The 14,960-nt window shown below is 37.0% G+C and overlaps 1 protein-coding gene across 2 annotated transcripts in view; it reads left to right on the top strand.

Moving 5' to 3' along the window:
- Positions 1 to 14,960, top strand: part of EYS (eyes shut homolog) — a 2,056,951-nt gene that overhangs the window by 2,035,588 nt on the left and 6,403 nt on the right. Inside the window, exons 42-43 of one of the 2 annotated variants that reach the window (XM_032154320.2) lie at positions 1,893 to 1,955; positions 14,554 to 14,715. In XM_032154320.2, coding sequence (XP_032010211.1) covers positions 1,893 to 1,955; positions 14,554 to 14,715 — 225 coding nt within the window. The remainder of the gene's footprint in view (positions 1 to 1,892; positions 1,956 to 14,553; positions 14,716 to 14,960) is intronic. The other variant, XM_032154329.2, reaches the window with a different exon arrangement.

Below are 14,960 nucleotides of genomic sequence, written 5' to 3' on the forward strand. Positions count from 1 at the left end.
AGTGACAAAGTTCAACTGTTTTTTGTTTGTTTGTTTTTGGCAGAAGTGTGGAGATTTCTCTTCCTTTTTATATTGTGCTTGCTTTGAAGAATACTCAAACAGTTCTTTAAACTCAATGTCTCCCAGAATCTTGGTAAGAATGACTCTTCTAGTCTTCTAGTATCTTTAATTATAGTCTCCTCTACTTTCCTATGCTGAATCTGGGTATAATTTTGGAGACAAACTGTGCATAAAATTAGCAAACCAATCTAACTGGCAAATATCATGCAGCTCACAAAAATTGCCCTGTCCTTCCATCTGACAACTTGAACGCTTGGTTACTAGGCAAACCTGTCTGCAAAACTCTTTCTTTGATATGAGTAATCTCCTAGGAAACTTCTAAGTCTTAAATGTAAATAGATTTCTGGCAGACATCACCATTCTACCAGACATGCCCAACAAGTATAAAACACAACAGAAGATATTACTTAGATGCAAGCTGATAACACCTGCCAAACTATATTTGAATTCTAATTAGAATTCTAATTCCTTCCTGGAAAATCTTACCCTAAGTCAGAGCTTGTCTGAATCACTGTGCAATGAGATATTAAATTTTTCTTGTTGTCTAAAAGTTCAGGCTGAGGCCTCAAAGCTAATAATAAGTATAATGTATACCTACAAGTCTAAAAACAGTTTATGAATGATGAGATACCACTATGCATCTACTGGAACACCTAAAATTAAAAAATAGTGACAATGCCAAATGCTGGCAGGGATATAGAGAAACTAGATCCCTCACACATTGTCGGTTAGAATGTAAGATGGTATAGCCACTATAGAAAAAAGTATGGCAGTTTCTTATAAAACAAAACATACATTAACCACACAACCCTGCAATCACACTGCTGGACATTTATACAGAAAAAAAAAAAGAAAACTTATGTCCACACAAAATCACGTACACAAATGGTCTCAGCAGTTACTGTAATGGCCAAATCCTAAAAACTACCCAAATGTCCTTCAGTGGATGAATGGTTAAACAAATCTTATAGAATTGTCCCATGGAATACTGCTCAGAAATAAAAAGAAATGAATCAGGCATGTATTGAATCAGGATCTCAAGGGCATTATGCTGAGGGAAAAGAGCTGATAGATGATCCATATAGAGTATGTCAAGAGATGGTACCATTGGTCCATCATTTGCTCCCAGCCTATATTGTGGGGTAGGGGAAGTATCTAAGAGAACTGGTTCTGAAAAAAGAGGTTTTTGTTTTCTGAGTTTTCTTGAAAAGCATTATTGGCATAGGAAGAGGGGTTAGGATGCACCCAAAAAATGAGTGAGAAAGGAATCAAAATGTACTCAAAGAAAGTAAAGGCTCTTGTCACAAGGAAAGCCTAAGATTTCCTTCCTGGGGTTGTCAATTTCTGCTGAGCTGACACTGGCTGTGAAACAGGAGTGGAGCATGAGAGAACAAGATCTCAGAGTCAGACCTATGTCCCTGGAGTGACAGAAGACTTAAGGCCAGTGCCTGACTCACATCCAAAGTAGCTTAAAGCCAAGAGGCTGGCTGTAGCTTTCCCTAAAAGCAAGGCCAGAGGCATAGCAGCTGGGAAACAGAGGTGCCCACCAAGATAAGCAGGCATGAGTCACCTTAAAAAAACCTTGACCAGAAAGGTAAATTGTCTCAAGAGGAAATGTGCTGGAGGCCTCCCACAAGAGCAAAAGCTGATTTGGATTCATAAAAGGTCTGGCAAGAAGCATCAGCCAAGAACTGCAGGACAGATGTACAAGTGAAGGGTTAAAGAGATTTCAAAGATCCAAAAGGGTGTCTGCCATGACAGAAGACATTAGACAGCTGATAAAGAGCTACAAATAGCAGCAGACAAAAAAGACCCTTCTCTTGTCTTCTTAGCACTTATCCTCACTGTGATCTTGGAAAAGCCAAAACCAGCAGAATGGAAAGTGAAGAAGGAGGGTAAGGACCAGTACAAACAGCAAAACAAAAACATACAACTACCCCGACTACCCTAGTACAGCTTTCTAAATTTGAGTCAGATGAGCTGTGGAAAAAGGATTGGAGCTTAGAATTAGGTGAAATGTTGGCAGTTTGATTCAGATTGAACAGGGTCTGTTAGTACCTGAAAATGGGAACTTTTCACTGAAACCTGAAAATGACAACAGATCTAACAAATTTACCCACGGTACCATCAAGGATGAGAATGAAAGATCTCACAGACATATCCAAAGGCGAATCACAGGGGAAAATCAAGCTACTTCCTGGCTGATTCCTACAATGTTCAGCCCTTTCAATAAATTGTGACAAATCTTTGAATCTTTTTCTTGATCTTTGATATTATGCCAGTCTGTGCTCTCCCTGAAGCAATCTTTTGCTCCTATTAAAAACATCTTCCTTTGATATTCCATATCATTTATCCTTAAGTGTTTTGAGAACACATAATATCTTTACTCAAAATATTTAGAAATCTATAGATTTCATAAATCGGATGGTGCCTCATTGCAATCCAAGTGTTTCCACTTCACTAATCAGCCTATTCTATTTTCTTTTTTACTAGATGGTATTGGCCAGTTAATGCTGCACTTGTTAAACGGGAGTAAATATAAATATTATTAATCTCTCTGAGGGATTCTATTTATAATAAAGACCATAAAAGTGGTGATCATGAGTGAAGTTTGTATAATTTAGAAGTAACTTGAATTATTAGTTATTATTCCTCTCAGAAAACTAACCACTAACCCTTCTGAAACAGCCCCTTACTGTGACCATCCCTGAAGCTATTGGCCAGAACTCAGTAGATCAGTTATCCAAGAAGAGCAGTTGTGGTGTTTTATTCTTAATTAACCTATATGGATTTCTAAAGTCTCCCAAAGATGATTCACTGCCAGAAAAACTTGGTATGAGTCACTGAAAACCCTGGACCTTTCCCAAATTCTACCTCAAAATGAACAACAGAGGAAACGTTGAGCAGCTAATTTAATGATGATAGATGCTACTTACTAAATCAGAGTCCTTTGAATCCTATTTGTGGTTTCTGTGAAGTCCTATTTGTGGCTTCTGTCTGCTTCTAGAGGCAGACCCATTTATACCCAAAAGCCATCAGAATTTTCAGTACTCAAGCTGTAAAACCTTAATGCACATAACTCAACAATAAAAGTATCAACTATCTATGCATTGTTTCAAAACATACAATCCATTCTAAATAGTTCTTCATCTATCTCATCTTTAAAATAGATCCATCCCTTATCTAGGAACATGGGACATTGACATTCTTAAACACATAGCTTTATTATAAGAATTTCAAACCAGGTGAGAGAAATGGGAGGTGCCAACTTATATTCAGCTCTTCAAGCAAAGTGTTTTGAAAACAAAAGTCAGGATCTGTATTAATCCATTTTCATGCTGCTGATAAAGACATACCTGAAACTGGGAAGAAAAAGAGGTTTAATGGACTTAAAGTTCCACGTGGCTGGAGAGGCCTCACAATCATAGCAGAAGGCAAGGAGAAGCAAGTCACGTCTTACATGGATGGTGGCAGGCAAAGAGAAGAGAGCTTGTGCAGGGAAACTCCCATTTTAAAACCATCAGGTCTCGTGAGACTTATTCACTACCAGAACAGCACAGGAAAGACCTGCCCCCATGACTCAATCACCTCCCACTGGGTTCCTCCCATAACATATGGAATTCAAGATGAGACTTGGGTGGGGACACAGCCAGACCATATCAGGGTCTTAATTAACATCTGGAATATAGCATTTTAATCTAATTAGGACTACACATTTTTTATACACATTATCTTTTTGGAATTTTTGTGGTTCCAAAAGTGCTGAATATTTTCATGTAATCTTAAGTGCTATAAATAAGAAAATTAATACTTTCTGCCAGGCATGGTGGCTCACACCTGTAATCCCAGCACTTTGGGAGGCTGAGGCGGGTGGATCATGAGGTCAGGAGTTTGAGACCAGCCTGGCTAACATGGCGAAACCCCATCTCTACTTAAAAAAAAAAAAATAGCTGGGCGTGGTGGCATGCACCTGTAATCCCAGCTACTCAGGAGGCTGAGGCAAGAGAATTGCTTGAACCCAGGATGTAGAGGTTGCAGTGAGCCAAGATAACACCACTGCATTCCAGCCTGGGCGACAGAGCAAGACTCTGTCTCAGGGGTGGGGGGAATAAGTTTACTTTCTAATTCATAAAGTAAAATAGTACCAAGGTCAATGTTGAATTTCCTTGAAGTGAATGTTATGGTACATAATGCAGATGTGCACCTCACCTCTTTCTAAATGAAGGTACTCACTTCCTCAACTATTGGGAATATTGCCAACAGAGAGTTCAAAGGTAAGTCCCTCACGAGGACTGAAGAGAGCTGCCTTGTCCAAGGTTACACCACCTCACCAATGACACCTTGAATCCAGTAAATGTTTAAAGAGAAGATGACAGGAAGAGAGGGGTGCCCCAAAGGCCTGGCCACTTTGCTTCAATTTGAAATGACTCTAAAGAGCTCCAGGGAGCTCCAGATCTCCCTGTGAAATCAGCTGCCAACTTCTCCCTGTTGCTGTCTTCTCCCTCACACATGTTGCTTCCAAGCACACTCTCCAATAAACCTCCCATACACTCAGTTCCATCCCAGAGTCTGCTTCTAGAAAAATAACCTGAGACAGAAGGACACAGGAACCAGCTTGAAGGGGCTCTAGCTGGCCAAATCAGGGAGAATTTGATAAACAAAACAACTATGATAATAGATTACAATCCATTAAATAAAAATAATGATACCATACTGATAGAAAGTTGGGGACAAAGGAGGGAGGCAGGGAAAAATGAAAGAGGAAATGAAGGAGGATGAGAAAAAGGAAAGATCTTCCACACATTTATTTATTAGCAGAATTCCAGCTAATAAATGTAACACGAATGTTGTAAGTAGATAATCAGTATGTAGCAACGATCTCAAAAAGGTACTTAATTCCTGCTGGAGTCATCAATGAAAGTTAATGCTTCTAGTGGGTGGAGATTAGTTGAGGATCAGGATATTGATGTAATTTTTGAATACTTTTGTCTGACATAGAAATGAATTACAAGAGAAAATGGAGAATTTAAAGTGAAGAAACCTGGCAAATCCAAATATTGCTCCTATTTGTATATTTGATCATCTGCTCGATAATCAAATTTAGTATTAACCATAGGGATATGGGTCTACATTATGTAGCTCTTGATGTGCACATCATTTCTGCAAAGATTACATGGTTTGAATCGATCATGCAGACACATCAGATAGAGCTGTGATGAGGGTCATTCTACAGGATGTAAAGCCTCTTAAAAACTGTCAAGAATATGGAAAACAGTAAGAGGAACGTTCCAGATTGAAGAAATATGAAGAGACATGACAACTAAATGTAACGCATTCCTGAAGGGCATCCTGGACAAGAAAGGAAAAAGAGACCTTGTTGGAACAGTTGAAACGTGAATCATGCCCATGGATTGGATTGTTGGATTGTAGTGTTGTATCAATGTTGACTTCCTGATTTGGAGGTTTGAGTGCTAATTATATAGGAAAATATCCTTGTTTACGGGAAACATTGACTGGAATGGTTAGAAGTTGAAGGACACTGCATCTTTAGCTTGTTTTTATAGGTTGGGAAAAAAGTCTAATAATAAGTAGGGTGTGTGTGTGTGTGTGTGTGTGTGTGTGTGTGTGTTTGTGACAGAGACAGAGACATAGGAAGACAGAGATGGGAACTGAGAAAAAGGAAAAGATGAGAAAATGCAACAAAATAGGAACAATTGGAGAGTCTGGGTGAAAGAGATAAGGGAGTTCTTTTTGTTATGGCAACATCTATAAGTTCAAAATTGTTTCAAAGTGAGTTATCAAAAATTATATTTCTGTTATTACACACCTCTTATAAGCACCTGCAACACTCAAACCGCCATTGTTTCTATTGCACAAAATGATTTTTTAAAGTAACTCAAAAGTAAACTTAGACACAGCAAACGTGGTGTAGACTGAGAAACCAAAACAAAACAAAAGCCTCAAAGGTACAAATTAAACGGAGCAATGTAAGGCCTCGTGCTACCTGCTACTGATGCACAGGCAGAATGAGCATGTTTTTCCTCTGAATCATAGCTTTGAGAAAGTCTGTAAATGTATACATAATATCAATTCTTTTGTATTTTTGAGGCTTGTTTTATGGCCCAGTATTTAGCAAATATTTGTATATATTTTGTGTGTTTTTGACAAGAATGCATATTGGGAAGGTCAAATGCTATGTCCTGTATGTCCATGATATCAAACTTACTGATTGTGTTGTTTAAATCTCCTAAATTCCTTACCAATCTCTGTTGCTTGATCTATTAGTTACTAAATTCTAGATCATACATCAGCCTACTAAACCACCACCTTGAACATCTTAAAAACATCTCAAATATGTCCTACCTGAGCTCCACATCTTCTCCAAAATACCTGCTTCTCCCATAGTCTTCCCCATTTCAGTTAATGACAACATTATCCTTCCAGTTTCTCAGGACAAAAACCCCATAGTTACCCTTGATTCCTCTCCTTCTTTCTTACCCACATGTGATCTTTCAATTTTTCAAAATATATTTGAAATATGACCACTTTTCACTACCTCCACTGCTACTTCTCTGATACAAGCCACCATCACCTCTTACCAGCATTACAGTAATAACCTCTTGATAGAGAGTGCCCTGTTCCCACATTTGCATTCATCACTGTATTCTCAGTGCAGCAACCAAAGCGATATTGTTTAACTTCCATCAGATGATGACACTCCTCTGCTCAAAGCTTTCCAATGATTTCCCATCTCATTCTTATAAGACAGTCTTGATGGATATAATAGCCATAATATGTAGAGAGATAATTTTCTACTGGTCTGTCGTGTTTCTACACAACTTTTTTTTCAACTTTCATTTTAGATTCAGGAGGTACATGTGCAGGTGTTACAAGAGTGTGCTGCATGATTCTAAGGTTTGAGGTACAATTGAACCAGTCACCCAGGTAGTGAGCATAGTACTCAATATAGTTTTTCAACCCTTACTCCCATCTGCCTCTCCCCGATTTTGTAGTCCCCAGTGTCAATTGTTCCCATCCTTATGTCCATGTGTATCCAATGTTTAGCTCCCACCTATGAGGACACACAGTATTTGGTTTTCTGTTTGTGTTAATTTGCTTAGGATAATGGCCTCCACCTGCTGATTAAAGGTACTGGCTGTTTTTGTTCTCGGTTATCTTTTCAAATATGTTTGTGTAGAAAATATTCATGGAAGCCAGGGATAATGTCTTCCTTTGGAGCAATAAGCCAGTTTGCTTACTGCCTTGTAAGATGGAGATACTGTCTTCATTTGGAGCAAAAAGCAAGCATGCTCACTGCCCATTATAAAAATATTTGGATCTCTAACCTCAAACTTCCTCCCCAAGCAACCCAATGCATGTTTATAACGTGGTCCGTGAGAGAACTGAGGTTCACAGAATTGACTCAAAAATGCTGATACTTTGGCTACTGCTAATGCTGTAGTAAACTGTCCTTTGTCTCTGGAGTTTCATGTCTCTTACTAGCATCATTGAAAATGTTGCAAGCACATGGATACAGCTGGAGGCCATTATCCTAAGCAAATTAACACAGGAGCAGAAAACCAAATACCACCTGTTCTCACTTATAGGTAGGAACTAAACACTGAGTACAAACAGATACAAAGATGGGAACAATAGGCACTGGGGTCTACTAGAGGGGATAGGGAGGGAGGGGCACAAGGGCTGAAAAACTACCTATTGGGTACTATGCTTACTACTTGGGTGATGGGATCAATTGTACCCCAAACCTCAGCATCATGCACTTTACCCATATAACAAACTTACACATGTACCCTTGGACCTAAAATACAAGTTGAAATTAGAAAGAAAAGAAGAGAAGTTGCAGGCTAATAAGTTACCTAGCCAGTAGGTAAAAGTCTCAGAACCTTCCCAGTCTTTGAGAATGTGATCTGGCCCTCATAACCTCTCTGACCTTATCTATTAAAACTCCCCCCTTCCTTAACACTCGTCCAGTCACAATGCCCTCCTTCCTGTTCTTTAATCATGGTAGGAACCCTATCACCCCAGGGTTCATTATTCCCTCTCTCCTCAAAGACCCACTTGGCTCAATTCTTTACCTCCTTGAGGTGTTTATTCAAATACCACCTTCCTCATAATGCCTTTCCTGCCCCCACATGCACACATGCCTTTCTCCTTTCCCTGTTTTTCTAAGATGTATTAACATATATTCACTATTTAAACATATATCATATATTTAGTTTACCAACATGTTTATTTAGTTTACTATTTCCACCCACAAGGATGACAGCACAAATAATTTTTGTTTGTTTTACGTTATGTCCCGTAGCCAAAATACTTTAATTCAACTTCCGTGAACCTAGTGAACGTGTTGGCACAAACCTTTGCCTGTGGTGAAATAGGGAGGGTTGCCAATGGTCACTAAATCTGGAAGATAGATAGCTAATCAGGAAACATTAATGTATGGTTTCAAAATACATGTGGAATATTTTCACCACAAAGTGATCATTTTTAGGAGTTGATAGACATACAAGAAATAATTGGGCATATCTCAGTGACTAATCACTGGTATGTCCACCTCAATTTTTCTCTTGACTTTATTTTAATCTATAAAATAAACATTTGAGTCATACCAAGCATAGTCATTTTTCCTGTTCTAGTTTATCCTTGAAGCTGCTAAGTAAAAGCGTACCTCTTTTTGAAATGACATCTTGCACCAATATTTTGAATGTGTATTATTATTAGAAAATGCAATCCTCCTCAATACTTTGTTACTGAACACTTAATCAAATAATAAGCTATTAGAACTGAAGCCTTTCTCGTTATATAAAAAATATGTATTGAGTGTCTTCTCAAAACATACAATGTCAAGCTATTAATAAAATTCATTTCTTTTGATTTTTAGTTCAGTGACATTTACATATAATTTCAGTATGTGTCACTTCTTTGGAAAAGCAAGAGTTAGGAAGTCAGCTGTTTTATGATACGCTCACATGTGCACAGATAATTCTCAACTCCTGCACTGACCCAGTATCACCAATAGTTTCAGCAAAAGCTTCCTCTTGAAATACAATTCGAGCTCCTCCCCACCGTGTAACAGGGAACCCTCTCATCATGCTGTTGTTGACTGACCTCTTCCATTCTTGAGACCCCCCTCCCAGATGTTAAATCCAGCCAAAGGAAAGCAGCAAAGCCAAATAGGTACTACCACAAAACCCAGCCTTATAGGTGTTTTTTATATGCATTCTTCATTCTGTTCAGTATTTCCTACAAACTCTTCCTCAAGAGGGAGAGGGAAAAGATTACTTGTAAGATGTTAAAAGTGTATATCAAATATAAACAAAGAGGACAAACTATTAATTTTTGAAAAATATTAGCTATCTGCTTATAACATAAAGCTTGATTTCTAGCTCAAACTATTCACAATACTACGAGCCACATAAGTTAAAGGCCTATAAATTTAAAAACATACAAATTTATGGTAAAAAATATAGAATGCAAAACTACAATCTCTGAGGGAAAAATATAGAAGATTATACATAACTATGTGTTGAGTAATGTTTTTAAATAAGAGAAAACAAGTAAATTGTAAAAGACCAAGAATATTGGTAAATACAAAATTAAAAATTTTGAATATCATACCATAAGTAAAGTCGAAAGAAAAATGACAAATATGAGGATATACTTGGCAACAGATATAAGAAAGGATTAGGACCCAGAAGACATTTTGAAAACTGCAAATCAAATTTAAAAACATACAACAGACATAAACAAAAAAGTCACAGAAAAACACAAATGGCCAATATTCACACGAGAAACTCAACTTCACTTTTAATCAGCAAAATGCAAATTAAAATAAAATGGAATCATTATGACTGCTAAAAACTTAAAACTTTAATAATCTCAAGTGTGCTTGAGGATACATATAAGGATATTCTGTCATCCTCTGCTGGTTGTGGACACTTTAGAGGGTAGTTTGGTGGCGTCTATTAACTCTAAAAATGAACACAGATCATCACACTGCGATTCCATTTCTCACGTTTGCACATGAGAAACTTTCTCATGTTTACAAGGAGATATAATCAAGTATGTTTATTTTATCAGTATTAGTAATAACAAAATAATTTTTTTAAATGGAGTCTTGCTGTGTCACCAGGCTAGAGTGCAGTGGTGCAATCTCAACTCACTGCACCCTCTGCCTCCTAAGTTCAAGCAATCCTCCTGCCTCAGCCTCCTGAATAGCTGGGGCTACAGGTGCGTGCCACCATGCCCAGCTAATTTTTTGTATTTTTAGTAGAGACGGGGTTTCATCATGTTGGCCAGGTTGGTCTTGATCTCTTGACCTCGTGATCCGCCCGCCTTGCCCTCCCAAAGTGCTGAGATTACAGGCGTGAGCCACCGTGCCCAGACGATAACAAAATAATTTCAAGCAACTCAAAACATGGCAACATGGCAGTGGTTAAGTAAATTGTGGTATAATTAATCTAAGATAATCAAACTATGAAAAATCCAGTAGTAAAAGCCAGTGCATCTGAAGTTTAAAGGAGGAAAAGTGTACAGACAGTAGCATATTTCCATGTAGATTGTTCATTGAACATCTCCAGGGAACACTATTCACATAAATTACAATGTGATGACTTCCCCTTGGGGTTATGCAGTGAACCAAATGCACAATGGTGGGAATGTTGGGAATTTAACAGGAGGCCAAATCATGCAAAGCTCCAGAGGCTATGGTAAGGAATTTGCATTTTATTCTAAGTAAAATCCCTGAAGGGTTTAAAGAGGGCAATGAATTGATGTTTTCAAAAGGTTTCTCTGGCAGATATATAAAATGTATGTGAAGAGATTAAAACAAAAATAAAAGATCAATGAGGAGTACATTGCAATGGTCTAATCAAGAGTTGATAGTGGCGTCAACTTCGATGGTGGCAGTGGTAATGGAAAGATGGGGCAAATATGAAATATATCATGCAGCTATAATCTATTAATGCATTATATTGGGAAAAGTAAAGGAAATTTTGGAAACAGCACAATCAAATTGATTACCAAGTTTCTACATAGGGCTTTGAATGAGTGGTGGGACCATTTGCTGATCTGAGGAAGGCTAAGGGAAGAGTATCTTTCAGCAGTACAACTTCAAACATGTTAAGTTCAATATAACTGAGATAGCCAAAACAAATAATCAATAAGAGAGATGACTACATAAAACGAAGCTAAGAGAAGAGGTTTAGATAGATGTAAATTTTCAAGGAGTTATCATATGTATAGGTATTTCTTAAAGTCATGGAATTAGATGAGAGGTCACTAATGGAAAAAAAAGAAGAGAGATGGGCTATGGAAAGCCCTGAGGAATTATAAAATTTATAAGACGGGGCACATGAAGCTAGAGAGATAGGGTGGGAAACCAGGAGAAATGGAATACAACTGAAAATAGCCTAGTTACCCTTCAATGAGGGAACTGCTAAGGAAATCATCCTATATCCATTTTATAAAATATTATGCCACAAAATACAGTCAACTGATCTTTGACAAAAGAGGAAGAAGAATAAAATGGGGAAAGGATAATCTTTTCGACAAATGATGCTAGAAGAAATGGACATCCACATGCAAAAAGAAAAAAAAAAGAATCTAGACACAGACATGACACCTTTCACAAAATTTAACTCAAAATGGATTCAAGGCCTAAATGTAAAATAAAAAACTATAAAACTCCTAGAAAAAAAATATAAGAGAAAATCTAGATGACTTTGAGTTTAATGATGAGTTTCCAGATGCCAACCAAAGGCAGAATCCATGAAAGAAAAAAATTGATAAAGTAGATTTCATTAAAATTAAAAAACTAATCTGTCAAAGATACATGAAAAAGAGTGAGAATACAAGCCGCAGACTGGCAGAAAATATTTGCAAAATATATATCTGATAGAGAACTGTTATCCAAAGTAAACAAAGAATTCTTAAAATTCAACGCAAAAATTAACTCAATTTTTAAAATGGGCAAAATATCTAAACATAAACCTCACCAAAGAAGATGCTCAGATGGCAAATGAGCATATGAAGATGCTCAACATCATATGTCATTAGGAAATTACCAATTATAATAATTGGATAACACTACATACTTTTTGGAATAGCTAAAACCCAAACACTTATCACCTAAAGCCATCAAGGATATGGAACAATAGGAACTCTCATTCATTACTGGTAATGCAAAATTGTACAACCATTTTGGAAGACAATTGGGCAGTTTCTTACAAAACTAAAAATACTCTTACCATATGATCAAGCAATTGTGTTCCTTGGTATTTGTCCAAAGGAGCTGAAAACTTGTGTTCAAACTATATGATTCCAACTACATGATATTCTGGAAAAGGCAAAACTATGAAGTCAGTAAAAAAAGATCAGTGGTTGTCAGGGTGGAGGGAGGGTTAAATAGGCAAGCAAAGAGGATTTTTAAGGCAATAAAATGAGGTATGATTTTATGTATGATACTGTAATGGTAAATAAATTTCACAATGCATTTGTCAATATCCATAGAATGTACATGAAGAGTGAATCCTATGTAAATGATGAACTTATGTGATACTGATATGTCCATATAGATTCATCCATGTAACAAGTGTACACTAGTGGGCAATACTGACAGTGGAGAAGGCTGCACATGTGTTGAGGCAAGGGGTATATGGGAACCCTAATACTTTCCACTCAGTTTTGCCGTGAACCTAAAATGGCTCTGAAAAAATAAAGTGTATTTTTAAAAATACCTTCCATGTATTTAAAAGAAGTGATAGGCAAAATATGCTCATATCAGTTTCACAAAGATAGATGGAAAAAAGCAATACTTATGCATAGTTTATATAAAATGTGGTTTTATTTAAAATAAATCAAGTATTAGATATATGCATGTTAATTGTATGTGTATTTTTTTAAAGTCTGGCTACATGTACAATAAACTTAACAGTAATTCTTGGGATTAAGAGAGGAGAAACAATGAAATTTCACTTAAAAAATGTTATACACTTTTATATTGTTTGTCTTATAATAAACGTATTAATTTAGCAATATTTACAAAACAGTTTCAAAAGGACACTCACATTTTAAATCACCCTTGTGTTCTTAAAATTTTAACCAGATTTTATGAAAATGTGGTCCAAGGAACCACTATGTCAGAAACACCAGGAGGGTTTATTAAAAATAGGGATGCTTTCTGAATCCCATCCCAGCATTTTTTTTTTTTTTAAGACAGGGTCTCACTCCGTCGCCCAAGCTGGAGTGCAGTGGTGCCATCTCAGCTTACTGCAACCTCCACCCCCACCTCCACCTCCCAAGCTCAAGTGATCCTTCCACTTCAGCCTCCCCCCAGTAGCTAGGACCACAGGCATTCGCCACCATGCCCAGCTAACATATATGTGTGTGTGTGTGTGTATATATATATATATATGTGTATATATACATATATATATATATATATATATATTTTTTTTAAGAGATGGTGTTTGGCCATGTTGCTCAGGCTGGTCTCAAACTCCTGAGCTCAAGCGATCCTCCAGCCTCAGCCTCCCAAAGTACTAGGATTACAGGAGTGAGCCACCACGCCTGGCCTCCATCCTGGCTTTAACAAATCAGGCCCTCTAGGAATGAGGTATAGCACTTTGCATTCTTGGCAACACGATCAGGTGATTCTAACCTCTACCCTTCTGAATAGCAATAAGTCGAAATGAATGAGTACAGTTTTTTAAAAAAAAATCAGCAAATGCCAACACCTCTTGGATAAACACCTACCAATTATTCAACCTAAAGTAAAAGGAGCTGTTAGCATATGCCTGGTCCACAGAGCAGGGAGAAAACTAAATAACTAGATTAATGGCTAAGCTATGTCATGAACCAGGGCACACTCTAAGAAGCACTGTAACATTGTAAGAAAAGAAGAAGGAATATAGATTCTATAGGGATAAAAACTGGCCAAATGTGCAGAACCTTCCATCTCCCTCTCATAAATCCCATTGGGTCAGTTATACACAGAAGCAAAAAAAAAAATCAATATATTATGCCTTAAAATATATCCTGACTTGATTATACTCTATATTTAAATCAGAAATATAGAGGCTGAAGAATAACTTATAAAGTGTTGTCCTCTATCTTCCAACATTTGAACTATCTTTCTGAAAGCATTATAAATGTAAGACATTTCCAAGAATTTCAGCTATGCATCTGATCCCTCTATATAATGCAATCTAGAGCAGAAGATTTGTGTCACATAGTATCAGCCAAAAACGCAGAGAAGGCTTTTCAGTAAGTGACTTCGTTACAAAAGCCTAAAGTTAGTGGAATTAAAATAGACTCACAAAGTTACCAAGGTTCGATGTACTCACCTACAAGCAACTCTTGGGCGATAAATCCTTAAATTACAAAATTACATAAGCAGTTTATTGTATTTATGAGCAATGTTTTTTAATCCAGCAGATAACTCTCAGAGTTCTCTTTCTCTCCTTCCCCCAGCTTTATCCATAAGTGATCCATCTTTCAGAAGCAATGAGTTATCCTGGATGTCTTTTGCTTCCTTTCATGTTCGAAAAGAGACACATATTCAATTGCAGTTTCAGCCTCTCGCTGCAGATGGTATCCTATTTTATGCTGCACAACACTTAAAAGCCCAATCAGGTAAGATTAGCAGGCTGTTTCTTTGCAGAATGAATTCCTAATAGTCTATTAAGTAATGTATGATAGTGTTTAATTTGTGTCACCTAGTATTTAAATATGTAAACATCTGATGCTTTTATGTTCTATTGTCACTGCAAGTGTATGCTTATGAATTTAGAAGCCCTAGATATTCTAATAAAATAGCAACAGATTTGTTGGAATTAAAGTTTGCAAAATCTAAATGTAGTATATGCTCAACTTTAAAA

This window comes from Hylobates moloch, unplaced genomic scaffold (genome assembly GCF_009828535.3).
Source record: "Hylobates moloch isolate HMO894 unplaced genomic scaffold, HMol_V3 SCAFFOLD_2, whole genome shotgun sequence".
Classification (NCBI taxonomy): Eukaryota; Metazoa; Chordata; class Mammalia; order Primates; family Hylobatidae; genus Hylobates; species Hylobates moloch.